We start from the raw sequence: 18731 nt of genomic DNA, 5'->3' as shown, positions 1-18731 counted from the left end.
CCCTAGAAGACTCAGTTCTCTGAAAAGTGGGTGAACACCTGATATTGCATTGGTGGGTACACGGAGAACCTAGCTGACTACCAACCCCAATAGTATTCAAAAGTCCTCACCTATCTCTCATTCCACCTCCTAGGGAAGGAAACTGTTTCAACATGGGATCATTCCCCAGGGATGGGACCCATCACCCTCCCCTGAGTCAGGCTGTGCTGCACACCTCACTCGGGTGTGTGGAGCCGCTGCAGCATTTCACACCACTAAGAGGCCCCATCAACAGTCATTACGTTATTTTATTTATTTATTTGAAACGGGGTGCCACTCTGTCGTCCAGACTGGAGTGCAGTGCCATGGTCTTGGCTCACTGCAACTTCCACCTCCCAAGTTCAAGCAATTCTCCTGCCTCAGCCTCTCGAGTAGCTGAGATTACAGGTGTGCACCACTACACCCAACTAAAATTTTTTTTTTTTTTTTTTTTTTTGGTATTTTTAGTAGAGACAGGTTTTTACCATGTTGGACAGGCTGGTCTTGAACTCCTGACCTCAAATGATCCACCTGCCTCAGCCTCCCAAAGTGCTGGAATTACAGGCATGAGCCATTACGCCCAGCCACGTTATTTTCAATCTCTAACATTTCCTCCTACCAGCCTCCTCTGCATTTCCTTCCAAAAGCCTCTCTTCAAATGCCACAGATGAAGGCCTGGAAGAGGCCATGGTTGTGATGAAAGTTCTAAAACCTCAGGCCAGATCTCAGTCCTGTTCCCTGTTCAGCACCCTGCACAGGTGAGACCCCCACACTCAGAGGGACTCCACAGCCGGGAGCAGCCTCCCAGAGTCGTTGAAGGCCCTTCTGCCTTTTACAGATCTCAGCCCTCTGACCATCCGCCCGCCTCTTATATGGTGATTAACTTTTTCCAACAGGGAGAGCTTATGTTGTAAGGACAGAATGTGGTGTCATTTTCATCTGTTTCTGTGCGTTCTGTTGCTGCCTCACAAGTGTGTTTCAAACAGATAGAACTGAGGGGACAGCTTTCACCCTTGCGAAGGGAAATGGGCCGCTTCATGTAGCAAGACAGAGTCCTATCCATGACTCCGATGAGTGGTGTGCCCAAGAGATGTGTGTGTGAGCCCGCTAGTGGGCTGGCGACGGGCTTCAGGGAAGGAGCGGCGGCAGACAGTCCCAGGGCGTCCCTGAGGGCAGCCGTTCCCTCAGCTGACAGCTGGACTGTATTGACCAGGTCACCACGCAGAAGCATTAGCACGGGGCCCTGGGAGCTGAGAGCTGCAGGGAGGGGCGTCAGGCTCAATTCGACAGCCGAAAACCCTTTTACCGCCACCTTCTCTCTTAATGGTCTTGTTTGAATATTCATAAGCATCTAAACCCCGGACAGATTTGATCATTTGTTTTCCTCTTATGCCGCCCCAGTACCTTTCCTGCACAAGGCTCCCTCAGCCCCTGCTGAGTGTGGGCATGGCCCGGGAGCTCACATGGACCCAGTTTTATGGCTAAAATTGAACCAGAAAAGCCTGGGCCATCCTGTTGACTTTCTTAGGGCGCGCTGTGTTGCCCTGGAAGTGGTCTGTGGCTTTCCGCCATTAGAGGAGTCACAGAGTAGTCATCTGTCATCTCTATAGCTTATTTCTTCCTGAAGGGTTGTGAGGGCTGCAGTGTACTCAGGTCAAAATCTGAAAACTGCTTCTGGGAAGAACACCCACCTTCCCATTCCCCAGGCCTCCGTCCTCAGCCCATAGGGCTGTAAACTCCATGCATGGGCTGCCAGCATAGCAGGACAGCCCCCGCCCATCTGCTCTCTAAGCCCAGGCTGACCTCCCACCATGTTCCCCAGAGCGACCATCCCAGAGAGAGGCCATATAGCACAGTGGCTAAGAGCCATTTGCCATGTCATCAGGTCCCGGCTCCCCCACCTATTTCCTGTGTGGATTCACTCGCCTCAGTTTCCTCATCTGTAAAACAGAGATGTAGCTAGGCGTGTGGGTCATGCCTGTAATCCCAGCACTCTGGGAGGCCGAGGCAGGGGATCACGAGCCTAGGAGTTTGAGAACAGCAACATGGCAAAACCCCATCTTCCCCAAAAATAAAAATTAGCTGGGTGTGGTGGCATGTGCCTGCGGTCCCAGCTACTCAGGAGGCCGAGGTGGGAGGATGGTTTGGGTGTGGGAGGTTAAGGCTGCAGTGAGCCATGAGAGTACCTGCCCCACAAACTTGGCGTGAAGTTGAATTCATAGGTATGAAGTGTAAGGTGAATTTCTTGTCCACCACCTGGCCGACTTCTCTGAAGAGTCTGTCAATGGTGACACTCTCTTCTCCTGAGAAAGCTATCCCTCCATCCCCTGTGGGCAGGCTTCCTCCCACAGGCCTCTTCCTCAGCGACCACCCCTTCCGTCTGTGCTTCCCATATCTCCGCAGTGGACACGGTGGCTAAGGGTATAGGCTGGAGTCAGACAGACCTGGGTTTGCGCCCAGCTGTCATGTGTAAAGTCAACCCAAGACCCAGCTGCTATGACAGACCCACCCACTCCCACCAAAGCATTGTCCGCCTTCCCGTTTTTTCAGGCATGTTATCTGTGCTTCTGGTCACAAAGTGAGCTGAAGAGCCTGTGAGACACCACAGTTACGGCCACGCAGCAGTGCCCTTTGTGCAGCCCTGACATGCTGATGTAGACGACATCCTGGGTCCAGGACCTGGATCAGTCCCTAGGGTCCTGGGAGGGCCAGTGGCACAACCGGTGATCTCCGGAAGGCACCCGAGATTGAGATGTTGTGCCCCAATTTACCGTTTCCCCCACTGAGCAGGGGTGGCTGGGGGGCCGGCGCCTTGGCGGCTGAGCTGCGTCTTGGCAGGTCTCTCTCCCAGCTCTGCAGTCTGCATTCTTCTTCGGTCATTACCTCAAGTTTGATGGAGAAGTAGGTGGTATTGTCTGTGTTTCCTGGGAGCCCAGATGTCTTTGGATGTTTCTCTGCCTGCAAGGCTGTTCCTGCAGAAAATAATATCACACCAAGTGGGTGCAGAACAATTCAGGTGTCTTTGGGCTTGGACTTTCCTGGCAGCCAGGGACAGAAACTGACGTTTTGCCATCTGGAAAGCACTGAACTTTTTTCTTTTCATCTAAATAAAAAGCCTTAATTCCTTAATCCTGAGAAATGTCAAAGACCCTGTGCGTCTCCTCGCAGCCTTGCACAGGGCCTTCGGCAGACATGGAAGGCGGTCAGGACCCTGGAAAGCGCAGCCTCTCACAGGGCCTTTGGCAGACATGGAAGGTGGTCAGGACCCTGGAAAGTTCCCTCGTGTGTACCCTGGGGCTCCCCTGTTCGCCCAGGCCCCAACTCCCAAGCAGTGCCCACCTCTGCTTCTCTACCCCATCCCTTCCCTGTCACTCCACTCCCCTTTCCCCAGTGGCTGAAAATCAATACGTACACTCCTGTCCACTTTCTCTCCCATTCACTCAGGCTCCTGCTAGGTGAGCCGCACCCAGTGCTGAGCCACAGTCCTCTTGGAGACCCTGAGCTAGGCCCAGGGAGGATGGAGATGTGGCAGGTGTGACCTCAAGGAGAGCATGGCTTGGGGGGCAGGGGCATCTGGTCACAGGTCAGGCAAGTGCCCGGTGGGGGTGTGCAGAGGATGCTGCTGAGAGTACAGGCAAGGGACCTTCCCCCAGCGGGGGGGTGGGCTGGGATGGGGAAGACCCTGAGCTGAGTCCTGAGGGGTGAGAAGGGCTTAACCTGACAGGAACATTCCAGGCAGAGGGGCCACTTGAGCACAGATGTGCAGCCAGGAAAACGTGTTGGGGCGGGAGGCGGATTCCTCCAGGAGCCGGCATTGCTGCCATGGAAGGTGGGGACTGAAGGGAAATGCGGCTGAGACCCAGGTCTGCAAGGCCTCCTTTGCTCCTCCAGGGCTTTCAGAAGGATCCCGTAGGTGGCTGTGGAGTGGCCAGCGGGGGCGCATCACCCCTAAAGGCTGTCTGCGACCAGTCTGCACTCAAGGGTCCAAGGAGTTGGGGGCTTCCCTCTCAGGCATCAGTGGCACCCTGGCTGGGACTTCAAAGAGGATGAGGTTAGAACCCCCAAAGCAAACCACATCTCATTTGTAGAGGCCCTGGTGTGTGCCAGAGATCTTACCAAGGACATCCACAGACTTGCCCCTCTCAGACACAGAGCTTGATCTCCAAAGTGTCAGCAGGGATTTCCAGCAAGATGGAGCAGCAATGTCTGCCTTCACCTCTCCAGTTCCAGCTCAGGCAGCCTTGCCTCTGGTCTCATCCCAGAGCAGCATGCCTGGCTCTGGTGGACAGTTATAAGCCCTTCAGAGCCCATGAAAATGGCTCCTTCATCAAGCAGAGGAGGAAATATTGATCCCATCCAAGTAATCCCAAGTCCCTGAGGGCTTCGATGTTTCCTCTCCAGGCTGCTAGGCCCGCTGAACCCGTGGCATACAAATCCGAGGTACAGATTAGAGACGAGAGCTGCATAATAAAAAATAAATCCCCTGCTTCCGCTCTACCGTACTTTCATCCCCATTTGAGAAGCTCGTCTCTGCGCACTCCCCATCGCCCCCCAACATCACTGTCAGGGCTGACTTCATAGCATTCCAGTTTTGAAATAATGACGGCTCCTCTTTTCATGGAATGAGCACTTCTGGGACTGTTTTAAATATTCTTCATCAAACCAGCACACATCCTCAGAGCAACACTGCTGGCAGGGATTGCTGTCTTTTTAAACATTTAACACACTTGGTTCATGTCTTTGCCCACAGGACCCACAAAGAGTTTTCTCCTTCCAAGAGATTCCTGCTGTCCCTCTCCTTACGGGTGGCTCTGTCCTTGGCGAAACTCTTCGTGGAGACCCAAACTCTTGGGCTAATCTCCTTGTGTAACATTAAAATACATCCACCCAGTGAAAGCCCATTCTGATCTCTGCATCATGGGAACCGCCTGGGCACCTGTGCCTAGCACACGTTTGGCTTTGCTGCCTGCTACTGGAGTGCTCCAGAGTTTGGTTGAGTGGCACAGAGGCTTCCCACACAGAGAACAGTGCTGTGCAGGTGGTCTCCCTGGTTCCAAGCTGAATTCTCAAGCTCTTTGAACTGGCCTAGAATCTGAGGCCCACCTGAGAGTGCCTTCACATCAGGGCAGCAGGTGGGTTCCTGGATTAGGGCAGGAACTTCAGGGCACAGCGTGTCCATGCTGCCATGTGGTAACTAGGGCAGCTCCGGCTCTGCAGCAGCATCCACTGAAAACCTAGACCTCGAGGGGCCTGCAGAATTACCCAGCCCCACCCCAGCCTCACCACGCTCTTCTACCAAGGGCCAGCAGGGAAGAGGCCCCCCAGGCCATTCATCACTAAGCTAGGGTCGAACCCCGGTCTCCTGACGGTTCCCCTCTGCCTTTTTGTCACTTTCACCCAGGTCTAAGGGAATCTTCTCTTCACAGTATATAGAAGCCCATATTGGCTGGAGGGGAGCCACAGTCTGGGTCCCTACCAGGCTTTTCTTTTAAATAAGCAACTTCTAAACGCTTGAGTACTTAACTTTCCCTATTTACTAATCTTGTGGGGAAATACTTGGAATAATGAGAGGCGCCCACTCTCCTCGCTTGGCTTCGTGGGCTGTGTGCCGGCAGATAATGCCCTCAGCAGGTGCATTGGGAAGAGCATCCCTGTTCAAGCTTAGTTCTCCCGGCGCTACTCAGCCACAGTCCTGTCCCCTGGTGGTGGGAAGCAGGCAGTGGCCCGCAGCGGCCCTTGCACCTGCACCCAGAATCATCTGAGGGAGCCTGTGAACTCCTGGGTCCTGGTCCCCAGCCTGCTCCACCAACCAGGAGCTGGAAGACGGTTCCCAACAGTCAGCCTCCAGAGTCTGTTGCTTACCTGCATGCCGGCCGGCAGCCTCCACTCTGGCCCAGAAGCATGCCCCCTGGGGCCAGCTGGTGCTCGTGACCTTCGGGCACTCAATTCCTGGATCACTGAGAAATACAAGGGCCCCTGTTTTAGAACTCCTGGCAGAAACTGTAAGTTTCCATTGAAATCAAATCAAATCAAATATCCCAAGTTGAAAGTATTCAGAAAATTCAGAGGAAAAAAGATAGGAAAGAGGTGCAAGGTTGGGTCGGGTGTGGTGGCTCATGCCCATAACCCCAGCACTTTGCAAGGTGGGAGGATCATTTGAGCCCAGGAGTTCAAGACCAGCTAGGACAACGTGGCAAGACCTCATCTTTACTAAAAATAAAAAAATTAGCCAGGCATGGGTGTGTGTGTCTGTCATCCCAGCTATTTGAGAGACTGAGGCAGGAGGATCACTTGAGCCCAGGAGTTCGAGGCTGCGGTGCACTGTGATCAGACCACCGCACTCCAGCCTGGGTGACAAGTACAAGTTCACCCCTGAAACAAAGGACAAGGGTCTTGCTGTGGATGACGCTGTTGTTCCTGTGCCAGGCTGGCGACTAGCATTGTCATCTTCTCAACATTACCCCATCAAGGAGCCCAACAGACCCTTGCTTTTTAAAGAGGAAACTGCTGAGGAACAATAGTGTATTAAGAGGGTTTTTCTCCCCAGTCCTTTCTGTGTCATCACAGTGTCCTTTATTCTTCCCTTACTGCCATAGAACAAACCTCCATCTGGTCAACATAAAACCTGGGCTCTGGGGGTTAAGCTTCAGCGAGAAATCAGCTTGCTAGGCCTAAACCTGTTATCTCTGCCCCCACAGCGGGAGAGGGCCTGAGTAGGAAAAAGCGTGTGGGTGCTGCATACCCAATCTGGGATGTACAGTGGGGTGAGCACCGAATCCGGGGCGTAAAGCAGGACACGCACCTGAATACATACAGCAGGACGCACACCTGAATCCAGGGCTCAAAGTAGGATGCACACCGAATCCCGGGCACACAGTAGGATGCACACCGAATCCCGGGCACACAGTAGGATGCACACTGAATCTGGGGTCCACAGTAGGATGCACACTGAATCCCAGGCACACAGTAGGATGCACACTGAATCCCGGGTCCACAGTAAGGCCATCCCACTCTCCCCGCCCTGCCCCTTTCCTCCCACTGCACTTTCATTTCCTCGGTGAATGTGTGTACGCGCCCACCTGATGCAGCCGCGTTGTATTTGCCCCATTTCCCCCTCTTTGTCCACGGCAGGGAGGCTCATTCAATCTGGAGGTCTTCTTGAGGGCCCACTGGTGTTTCTGTCAGACCGTTTGGAGGGTTGGGGCCAGCACATAGCAGGGAGCCAGACAGGTTGAAGCTTCTGGCTGAGAGGTGGAAGGAACATTGTATCGGTGACAGGAACTGGGGTGTAAGTGAGGAGACTTGTTATCCAATCCCAGCTCTACCCTAAAAGTGCTGAGGTCCAGTCCCTCTGGGGAAGAGAGGGCCTGGAAATGGCACCTTTCTTCATCGCCCTACAACCTCTGTCCACCCCAAGAGGCCTGGAGTGGGGTCCCATCAGGCTTGAGGCGTAGAGTCTGGGCACTCAAGCTGGGGTTCAGAAGGTCAGAACAAACTCCTGCTCTGCACCTAGCAGCTCCTTGGCTTGGGCAAGTCACTTAACTTCCCTGTGACTTAACCCTCTGACTTAGAAGTGTCAAATGTGAGAGTACCTCTGTCATAAGGTTGTCGGGTTGTTGTGGGGATTCAGTGGGCTAAAACTGCGAGGGGACACATTTGGCGGGCACTTGCCATGCGTCGGACACTTGAGATCTGTTTGTCAGTGCACTGTCCCTGCACTGGCCCATTTAACCCTCGCCCAAGATCACACAGCTCACAAGGGACAGATCCAGAGGCTGGGCTCCTGTTGGAGGAGCCACACACCCGGGCTGTGCAGTGTAGACCAGCTCTCGCACAGGGTTAGTGCTCAGTAAATGGCAATGTGGGTTGTTGCTGTTATTGCAGGCAGTGCCACTTTGGGTTTAGCTAAAATAACTCATGATCTCCGAAGCACCCTCCAGCTCTGATTGTAGGAGGGGGGCCGTCAGGAGCTCCGTGCACACAATATGGCAGAGGAGCTTTGGGAGACTGTTTTGACTGGCATCTCCTTTTCCAGCGCGCTGACTGGCAGCTGTTTCAAGGTCTCTTGAAAGAGTCCCTACTCCCTCCCTGAGTTCCGTTCTCTCTGGGTTTGGATATGCTGAGAGAGGGTAGGGAAAACTGAAAGGAACATTGATCAAGTGAACTGGATCTGTTGGCAGGCAATGGAGATGTCACCCTTCTCACAGTAAATCACTGCAGGTCACCACTGAGACAGGGGGCACACCCCAAAGGAGGCATCTGAGGCTTCTCTGCCTTGGGTTGAGCAGGGCACCTCCCAGCGAAGCCCCTCCCCTGTGTCGCCCTCTGCCCCTTTGTGAGGCCTGTCTCCCCATCCCCGCGCGTTCCTCTTGCTTCAAGGGCCCATCTTACTGGCTTATTGTTACCCTCCTGCCTCCTCCTCCCTCCCTTTCCTTGGGCTCGCATCCCTTTGATCTTTTTACAAGCCTTTTTTCAAACCAGCACTCACTGGTGGGGTGAGTCGCCTCCCTCTCATTGGGAGCATTAGTGCCCTTCCTGGCCTCCGCCAAGAGGGAGGGCGGCTTTTATCTCCCAGTGGAATCTCATTAGCTTTGCCACACAATGGGACCGAACCTCGGCTGCCACAGAGTGGATTTAAATTAGCTAATAGCAGATTTTTTTTTTTTTTTTTTTTGCCCCCGGCCTGTTTTTTCCACATCTTGGATGCTGAGCAAAAAAACAACTTTGTTGTTGAAAAAATGTAAAACAAAAAAATGTTGAAGGTGGAATGCTTTGACAAGAAGGAAGATCATTGTAGGTGAAGTTCTCCTGTGTTCCACAACCATCCACAGGAATTCGAAAACCAGCAGTGGAGGACTTGGGGAGGACAAGAGGGAAAACATACCAAGTTAATCAGCTTTGTTTCCTTCTGTTAAAATATTTCTGTAATTGGCGGTGGGAAATTGAAGAAATCGAGTGATTGCATCAGTGTTGGAAAAAGCTGCCACCACTTGGCAATGGAAGAGAATACTTTATACTGGACCTTTTGAAAAAGAGGCTGAGTTTGGCCAGATTGCCGACCAGCAATGGAAAAACTAATTAGGTGCCTTGCCTGTGAGCCAGACGCCCAGCAGGGCTGTGGCGCATGGCTCCCGCCGCCTCTGAAGAGGACACTTTCTAGTGAATTCAGTTCGTGCTACCCTTGAGCAGCCTGTGCTACAGCAGGTGCATTTGTGAATCTCCCAACCTGTGCCTGGCATCGGAACTCTAGCTTCCCAAAGACTTATCCGTCCTGGGAGATGGTGGGCAGCTGCTGGCCACAGCCCTGGGCCTGCACCTTTATCTGCAAACTGGGAGAGCCAGGGATGGGAGTCAGTGGGTGGGAGGTGGGCAGAGGCCTGGGCCTCCCAGTGTTTGGGCTCCCACAGTGCTACCCTCACCCACTATGTGCATCTTCCCAGCTTCTGGACATCCTCAATCCTCCTCTATCAAATGTAAATAAGAATAGGGGGTGGGAGGCTGAGGCAGGAGAATGGCGTGAACCCGGGAAGTGGAGCTTGCAGTGAGTGCACCACTGCCCTCCAGCCTGGGCGACAGAGCGAGACTCTGTCTCAAAAAAAAAAAAAAAAAAAAAAAAAAAAAAGAATAGTGGGCCAGGTGCAGTGGCTCACGCCTGTAACCCCAGCACTTTGTCAGGCTAATGACGTAAGCCAGGAGTTCAAGACCAGCCTGGGCAATATAGCAAGACCCTGATTCTACAAAAATAAAAAATTAGCTGGGTGGGGTGGCATGAGCCTATAGTCCCAGCGATTCAGGAGGCTGAGGTGGGAAGATTGCTTGAGCCCAGGAGGTCAAGGCTGCACTGAACTAAGATCGTGCCACTGCCCTCCAGCCTAGGCGACAGAGCAATACCCTCTCTGTCTCAGAAGAAAAAAGAAAAAGAAAAGCACCTATCTCCAAGTTACTGTGGGAATTAAATGAGAGGGGCACACAGGGCTTGGCACATAATAAGGTGTTATTAATAATAGCTACTATAAGTTAATAAAATATCTGATGGGTCTTTAAAAAAAAGCACTTTTCAGAAATAAGGAAACCCCCCACTCTACAGGCACCTGTTATGAAAACCTTCTACCCTGGCACCCCACAGTGCCCATCGTGAAACTCGGGGGGTGCCATTCATTTTGATTCATGAGAAAGACAGACTGTCATTCTGATTTGTATTTCTTTGTTTCATGGCCCAGAATCAAATGCGTAACCCTCTGGGGGCCATTCTCCTGTAGTGCCTGGGATATGCCCCAGCCTTGCCACTCAAAGCCCAGTCCCTAACCAGCAGCATGGGCACCCCTGGGAGTCGGCTGGCAGTGCCGATGCTCCGCCCCTCCCCAAGTTCCTAGATGAAAATCTGACAAGACCCCCGGTGATTGGTGATTGGGCGCTCACAAGCCTTGCGTTCTCACCCATTTTAGCATCCCTAGGAATAGCCTGGAGGGGCTGACATAGTGTCTGGGCCCCACCCTGGAGATTCCAATGCTGTGGCGAGAGAGGGGCCCAAGAAGGCAGATTTCTAACCAACTCCCAGATGGTGCCAGCGCCGCTGGTCCCCAAACATTTCAAGCAGCACCATTCTCAAAGGGAAAGTTCCTTGGCCGCAGCTTGAACTTGTTGTGCCACCACTGTAACGGGATCGGGAGGCCTGGCCAACACTATGGCCCATTTTCTAGATGTGCAGTGAATATCCAAGGAGGCAGATTGGTCTGGAGAGAGGAGGAGGATGCCAAGGGACAAACCTGCTGTAGTCCTGCACGCCTCAAGCTCATTTCTTCCTCACATTACATCCCCATCCTGAGTTTTGACAGGGCTGTGTCACTCAAGGACGAGTGACCGCAGAGGGCAAGTCCAAGATGCCCCAGCACCTTAGAGGCAGACCAGAGCCCAGGTCCTAGCTCCTGTCCTGCAGTCCCCACTCCTTCCAGGCCCCTGGCACCACCCACCTCATCTGAGCCACTCTCCCCGCAGAGAGTTAGATGGGGACCCTTCTCTCCATCTGCACACATGTACTGAGGACCTCCATGTCAGGCACTAGATGGACATGGGCTCAAGGTAGGGAAATTGACACTAAACATACATGGCAAAAAATACCAAGTTCAGATATGAGGACTGAGGTGGGAGAAGAGAGCCAGGCAAGGAGACAAGCCCCATCAGGAGAGCCTGGGGGGCTTCCCTCAACACACGAAGGAGGGGAGGGAAGGGAGAGAGGCCCACGCCAAGGGGAGGACTCAGGGAGGACAGAGATGGGCATTTGAGGAGCTGAGGGACCCAAGGAAAGGAGGCGGACACCGGGTGCTGCAGGGTTTCACATGGACGTTCACAGTTCGCATTTCATCCTGAGTTCAGGGAAAGCCATAAGAGGGTTTTAGGGGATAGACATAGTTGGGTTTCTAGTTGAACGATGGCAATCACTCATGTTTTCTGACCAGCACACACTTCTGCCCACTACTTCATCCTCACAGTCATCCCCTGTGGTAGGCACTCTTTGTCATTATCCCCATTTTCCAGATGGGAAAACTGCAGCGAAGAAAGATGAAGTGCCTCGCCCAAGGCGTCACTGCTGGAATGGATGGAGCCCATGCCCTTTCCCTCTTTGCTACAGAATATTCCCTCTGAGCCGTGATGAGGCAGGCAAGGTGGGAAGAAGTAGAAGGATTTGAGATAAATAACTTGGAACCATGTATGAGGCAGGGGGAAGACAGGTGACAGGGCGGGGCCCAGGTTTCTGGCTCGGGCCTCTGGGTGAAAGGCCATTTAGCAAAAATGCTGGAGGAGGTGCAGGTCCGGAAGACCACTCAAGATGTTCCTGTAATTCACATGATGCCTTGCCTGGAGAGAGCACCTTGCGGTTATCAAAACTAAGTTGTCTTGGAACTTGGCTTGGAGAACTCAAGTTCAGCCAGAGGAGGTCAAGTCCAGAGGTCAGCTGAGGAAGGGAGGAGGAGATGGGCACAGATCTGTCAGGCCAGGGAAGATGAGCTCAAATAAAGATCAGGAAGCCAGGCCAGGTGCCCAGGGAACAGCAGGCTGGGGAGGGTTTGGGGAATCCTGGGGGTGCAGGCTCTTGTTGGTTTGGTTAGAGGCTGTAAACTCCAAAGGCCACAGGGGCCAGCCAGGTCCCCTGATGAGTGGAGCAGGCTGGATCTAAGACCCTAGAGTGCTCAGGCAAACTGCACATGTCACCGCCCCTCAGCTGCTGCAGCTGGTGGCCACGTGGCAGTGCCAGGGTCACACACACAGATGAGGAGAAGCTGGGCCCTGTTTAAACGTCACAGTAGCCTGTGAGACAGTCCTCAGATTCTCCAATGCTTCAAGAGGAGCTGGGCACCATGGTTAAGTGAAGTTTCCCGAATTTTAAGTGTTGGTCATTTGTGTTTAAAAATGTGAAAACAAAAGAAAGAAAAGTGCAGCCAGACAGAGCCTCTCCGCCTGCACGTGGTTGCAAGGCCGAAGTGGACAGAGGCGGTCTCACCCCAGGGGCCTCCCAGGGACCGACGTTCCCATGGCGGGGAAGGTGTCACACCGGAGCTACAGAACAGCAGGGCCGGAGCAAACAAAACCAGCCCAGCTGCCTCGGCTGTTCCAACAGGAGCTACACTGGAGACATTTTAAAAATAAATGGGGTGAGAAGAAAGAATTCTCCAGAAACTTTGGTTCTTCTGTAATGGCAAGTATAATTGCCAAAAACATCTTGTCAGCCCGTAAAATGGCACTTTCACGGGTTTTCTTAGCAAGGGAGCTAGATGGGCAAGAACCAAGCGTTCAAGTTCACGGACCGTTCGAGCCCAGTTTGCTTTGCTGTGTTTTGTAGCCATTAATTTCCCCCCACCAATTACCACCAGTCATTTTGCAAAGTTATCATTACTACTGTTTAAAAGAAAAAAAAAAAGCATTGCTCATTTTAGAAAGCTGTCTGTCAAAAATGCTTAAAATAAAAGCAGTCTTGGCACTCGAAGGAATAAGTACCATTTATCTTGAAAGCCACTTGGGTAAGAATTTCTCAGCAGTGTTGGCTACATGAACTGTTGATGGATTTGCGAGAAAGTGCAGGTGTTTATGGTCCATGGCCTTTGGTGAGTGGGCGTTTTTAAGTTTATTTCTTTATTCAACAAATATGTATTGGGCACCTGCTGTATGCAGGGTGATATCCTAGGCCTCGGGGATGCAGTATGAACCAGGCAGACATGATTCCTGCCCCGTGGAGCTGACCGTCTGTCTGGTGGGGCTCACCAGCCATCGGGCAGGCTGTGAAAGTCCACTGGGAAATAGGGCAAGTCCAGGGCCCAGGCAGAACAGAAGAGGAGACCAGGCAGGCGGGGCTGGTGGCATTGCCAGAGAGTGAGTGCTTCCCACGACTGGCTTCATGCTGTTCTCTCACCAGCCTTACTCAATATGTAAGACAATCTCCATTTTATGGAGGGGGAAACTGAGGCTATAGAGAGGCCCCATAAGAGGCCAGGGGGCCAGGCCCCGGCTTGCCTGGCTGCACAGCCAGTGTCCTCACACTTCGTGGGGCAGCCTCTCCAGCTGCAGGTGTGGACACATGTTGCCGTGCGGGGCCCAGACCCTGGTCTCCACCTGCCCAGCTTGCTCTACCCCTGCATGGGTTCAGCCGCGTACATAGCGTTCATTGGGGGCTAGAAAATGGCCACGTCTGCACAAGTGAGACCTGTGTTCATTCTTGTTCTCAAAGCTAAGGACTTTCTCTGGAGTTTTTTGGGTTTTTGGTTTAGGTGTGGTTTTTTCATTTTGTTTTGTTTGAGACAGGGTCTCTGTCGCCCAGGCTGGAGTGCAGTGGCACAATCGCAGCTCACTGTAGCTTCAACTTCCCAGGCTCAAATGATCCTCCCACCTCAGCCTCATAAGTAGCTGGGACTATAGGTGTGTGGCATCACAGCCAGCTAATTTTTTGTATTTTTTATAGAGGCAGGGTCTTGCTCTATTGCCCAGGCTAGTCTTGAACTCCTGGGCTCAAGTGATCCCCCCGACTCAGCCTCCCAAAGGTCTGGGATTACAGGCATGAGACACCACGCCCGGCTTGTTTTGTTTTTAATGATGACATGTGCGATGTCAAGAATCCCTAATGAGGACAATCATGTAAACCATTACTTTGAACATGACTATCAAATTAGGTATAATCTGCTCATTTGCTGATTGATGGCAGGCATTAACAATTCACAGTGTCATACAGTTTCAGAACCACCAGGGTTCTCAGGCCAGCCCCTTTGCTTCTCGGAAGCAGCATGGAGACGCAGAGAGGATAAGTAGCTGGATCAAGGTCAGGGGGTGGTGCCGGAGCTTAACCCTGTGCTCTTTCCATCTGGTCACCTGATGCCTTCAGTGGACCTCAAGCAGCCTTGCCCTTGGCCTTGCTGATAAACTTCCCCTGAGGAGTCGGGAGACAGTGGGTGCAGACCCCTAGGGTGCTGACCATAGGCCACAGCCTTCAGGGAGCTGGTGAGGGTACCACACCAGGCGCGCCCGGCTCCTGCGAAGGGCCCTCCTAGCAGTGGTGAGGCCCAGCAGAACAGCCTTAGAAACTTCCAGGCTCACCATCATAAATCCTGTGTGGCTACAAATGGTGACAGAATGAGAATTCAAGGAAACAGAAAGAGTTGCCCTGTTGGGAAAAACGTCCCAGGAGGAAGAGGAAGTGTGTGTACCAGGCGGAAGTGCTCCTTGGCCTATGTCCTGTGTGTGCCGCGCCTCGCTGAGCAGGGAGGCCTGGGATCCTTTCCCGGATCTGCCCCCACTGGCCTCTGGCTGCTCCCTCTGCCAGTGCTCCAGCCTGGCCAGGCTTTCAGTTGCTGGAATCGTCCACACTCCCCCTGCCTCCAGGCCCGCATCCTTTCTGCCGACAGCATGCCCCTTCTCCCCCTCTGACTCCCCAACTCTCCTAATGAGTTTTTCTACAGAGATTCTATTTTAGATGCCCTTTCCTCCACGAAATACTCAGATCTGTTTTCACACAGAAGGCGTGCCTTTGTCCTGCTTGTTTTCTCCATGCCGGCTGGGAGTGGTCGCTGACTAGTCTTTGTCCCGCACTCTCAGGTAACAGACCACGCCACCACTGCCCTGCTCCACTATCAGCTGCCCCAGATGCCGGATGTCGTGGTCCGATCCTTCATGGTAAGTGGCTTCAGGAGTCAGGTCTCTTGTTTAAACCTTGGCTCCCTTCAAGTGAGAACAGGGAGCTTGAAGGGCAGCCGTTGCATCTTCAGACTTTGAGGGCCTCCCAGTGGGAGATGGGGCTGCCAGTTTAAAACTGCTACTTTCCTTAAACTGGGAAGGGATCTGGGAGAAACCACTTCCAGCTTCATTCACTAGTGCTTTCTTCTACTTGCTGAAAATGCGGTGTTTTCAGAAATGATCTTCCAAAATAGTTCCCAGCATTGACTTAGTCCACAGATATTTCATTGAGCTCCTAATCTGGGCCAGGCCCTGTGGCTGGCACAGCACATGTCGCAGTGAATTAAATCGCGCAGTTCTCCAAGACGTTTACTCCTTCGATTTTCAGAGTTGGAGCTGGAGATGGAAGCAGCCGCAAAGCAGCCATTCCTGTGGTGTGCTGCAGCCGGCTCCTGCCAGTGCCTGTTCAGTGTCTTGCGAGCTGGTTCTTCAGCCACTACTAGTTTGAAATCAAACTTGGTGGGAGTGTGGACCCCACGGAAATCAGCAAACACTGCAAATCAGGACTTTCCCCGACCCCAGGGCCAGTTGATCAGCATTTATCACACGGCCACCAGTTGGCCTAAGCAGGGCTAACACCATGTCCCCCGCATCCTTGACAGACGTAGCCAGTTGTTGCACCGTCATGCTCACACGGCCGCATGCTCTTACGCCGGCAGACCTCAGCGTCCACCGCTGCCGGGACTCCCTAGAAAGTCTGCCGGTTAGAGAACTGACTCCAGAGACTCACCTGTTAGCAAGGCCAAATCAATGTTCATCCCATCACATGGGCATCAACAGTCCCACTGCTCAGAGAGCCTGGAGTTCATTCGTCGGAAGACACATCCCTGGCGCGTTGATTGGCTTCCTGATGGTGGCAGACTGGGCACAACACGGCCAGGTGCTCAGAGCTCCTCACGGAGTGGTCCTTCTGTATGTCCAGGGAACGGTTCCCCTGCTCCAATTTCAGATAGCTGCAAAGACTTGCTTTTGAGCCTAACACGTTGTAATGCCCCCTTTCCCTTTGGTAACTGACTTTGGGATTCAGGGAAGATTTGATTCCCAGTGACTCCACTCAGGAGGCTGAAGCAGGAGGATCGCTTGAGCCCAGGAGTTCCAGGTTACAGTGAGCTATGATCGATTGCACCACTGCACTCCAGCCTGGGTGTCAGAGTGAGGTCTGGCCTCTTAAAAAAAAAAAAAAAAGAACCCTTTTCATCTGTCACAGCACTCAGCACTGTGCTCAGCCCACACCAGCCAATTAATACCAATCTGTTGATTGATTGATTTGAGGCACAGACATGAGTACTATTTGTGGCAGAGACAGAACTTCTGCTAGTTAGGGAAGAATAAGTAGTTTAACTGAATGACCTCGTGACCTCGTGTTTATTGCCAAAACCCCCAAACATCTGGCCTTTGGAAAGGGGGACAGGACTGATGGGCCATGCCCTGTCACCATAAAGGCAGCTGTGGTGGAGATGGAGATGGAAGAATTTGTATCAATAAGCTTGGCCGACCTCTTCGAGTAACAGTTTTCTCTTATAGACATAATTCAGGAGGACATGAAATGACAAGATTCGTGTGCCCCTTTCACAGCGAGAACTTGCTTGCCTTCCGTTTGGGGTTTGGGTATTTTTTTCTTTGATCGTGAATCTCCTTGGGTTTGAGAATTGAGTTACGGGAGGCTCATCCTTATGTATGACGCCCAAGAAAGCTCTGCACTCTGAACCACTCAAGTGTGGATTTGCTGCTTATGATGTTATTTAGTGGCACCAGAGCTGTCCCCACCCACCCCCCCAGTGTGTCAGGCCACACTGTGACAGTGAGTGACGACCTCTGAAATCAGATTAGCTAGAAGGCATGTTGACCTCCTCGGAGAAATCTGAAATTGTCCTCGGTTCCAAGGCTTCCTTAGCACACACCCACAGCCCGCTCTTAGTGGTGGGCAAGGAGAAGAGGATGGATACTGACATTCAGAAGACACGAGACCCAGAAAGTGAAAGCGGGGTGCTGGCCCCCAGACGCCAGGCTGCTCGGTGGTTCCCGGGGACTCCAGAGAGGCCTTCCTGCTTTTGAGAGTAGGGGTTTCTATTTTCAAAACCCCCTCGGTTGGGAGGGGCAAGCAAGCATCACAAGTGAACATCAGCAGTCAGGTGACCTTGTGGGTTCCGCCTGCTGCTCCCTGTGAAATCACAGGGCGTCTTCTGGGGCCAAAGCCAACTTAAGTTGTCTGGGCCATTAGGCTTGATAGGAAGGAGGACTTTGGGAGCACCCGTATCCCATTCTTTCACTTCTCTCCTCGTTTCTCTTTTTAGACCTGGTTAAGAAGTTACATAAAGCTGTTCCAGGCCCCGTGCCAGCGCTGCGGGAAGTTTCTGCAGGACGGCCTTCCCCCGACGTGGAGGGATTTCCGAACCCTCGAAGCCTTCCATGACACCTGCCGGCAGTAGCCCCCACGCTAGCCCCAGCCTCAGACCCCACCCGGCACCTTCCCAGACACGCAGGAAGCCCACAGAAGGCTCAGCTGGTTCCTCACTGCCCAGATGGGTACCGCCGCTCCTCCCTTTCATAAAACAGCGCCATGTGTGCTGAGGCCACTCTCGAAGAGCAGGCCCCCTCTGTGGCCGATGGGACTGATCACTGCCACTAGCCAGTAGACCGAAGGCAAAAAAGACTTTTCTGGAAGCTCGTAGAAGGAAGCTGTGCAGCATGCTCCTCGTCCGCGTGTCGGCAGTGCTGGTGAGCTGACCTCCGGCCGCCATGCCTGTCTGTCGTTTCCGTGAGCTGTTACTGGAATGAGCCCTTGTGTTCATGGCGATCGTCATGCAGGGTTCTTGTGTTTTGTGGGGTTTTGGGTTTGGTAACTTATTTTTATAAGCAATAAACCTTTTGTACCCTGGACAAGGCTTTGTCTCCTGTTTCTTATGGCACCTTATAAGAACTACACATTCAGTTCATGAACCCATAATGCACCTGGGCCCTTTGAGGAAACAGAAACCAGCACATTCCATGTTCACAGGGTGGTTCTTTTTGAGCATGTACTGCCCTGTGTCCTGCTTGCCGGGGAGAGGGCAGTGCTGGCAGATCCTCTATTTCAGAGACACTGTGATGGCTTGAAAAATGGATGATTCTTTTTGAGAAAAAGAGCATGCAGAAGTTTCTTTTACTAAACCAGTCACATGTACACCCCAGAGGGAAAGGAACCCGCCCGGGTTAGCCGGCCAGACGCGCATGAGCAGCACTCGCTGGGGTGTCGGCTTGTGGGCGCCAGGTTTTGTCCTCAATATTACTGTGACTTGATCCCAGCCCCATCTCCCGACTTTGTTCAGTGCTTCAGCGCCAACTTTTAAAGCCATGGCCTGCTTCTGTGAAGATCGTTGACCTGGTAAAGGGCTTGAGGAGGGTGGTGGCATCGCCCAGAGCCCGCCTGGCCAGGCCCATGCTAGAACAATGTTCTCTTTGCCATGAACAAAGCGTCAAGAGAGATGACGCCTTCTGAGATGTCCAGAAAAACCAGT

At 52.7% G+C, this 18731-nt stretch overlaps 1 protein-coding gene across 2 annotated transcripts in view; it reads left to right on the top strand.

Moving 5' to 3' along the window:
* Window positions 1–18114, top strand: part of MED27 (mediator complex subunit 27) — a 217978-nt gene extending 199864 nt beyond the window's left edge. The window contains exons 7-8 of one of the 2 annotated variants that reach the window (XM_003911162.4): window positions 15097–15174; window positions 17529–18114. In XM_003911162.4, coding sequence (XP_003911211.1) covers window positions 15097–15174; window positions 17529–17663 — 213 coding nt within the window. In that variant the 3' untranslated portion in view covers window positions 17664–18114. The remainder of the gene's footprint in view (window positions 1–15096; window positions 15175–17528) is intronic. The other variant, XM_021927098.2, reaches the window with a different exon arrangement.
* The last annotated feature ends 617 nt before the right edge of the window (window positions 18115–18731 follow it).

This window comes from Papio anubis, chromosome 13, assembly GCF_008728515.1.
Source record: "Papio anubis isolate 15944 chromosome 13, Panubis1.0, whole genome shotgun sequence".
Lineage (NCBI taxonomy): Eukaryota > Metazoa > Chordata > Mammalia > Primates > Cercopithecidae > Papio > Papio anubis.
This window is presented reverse-complemented; position numbering and strand designations above follow the sequence as displayed.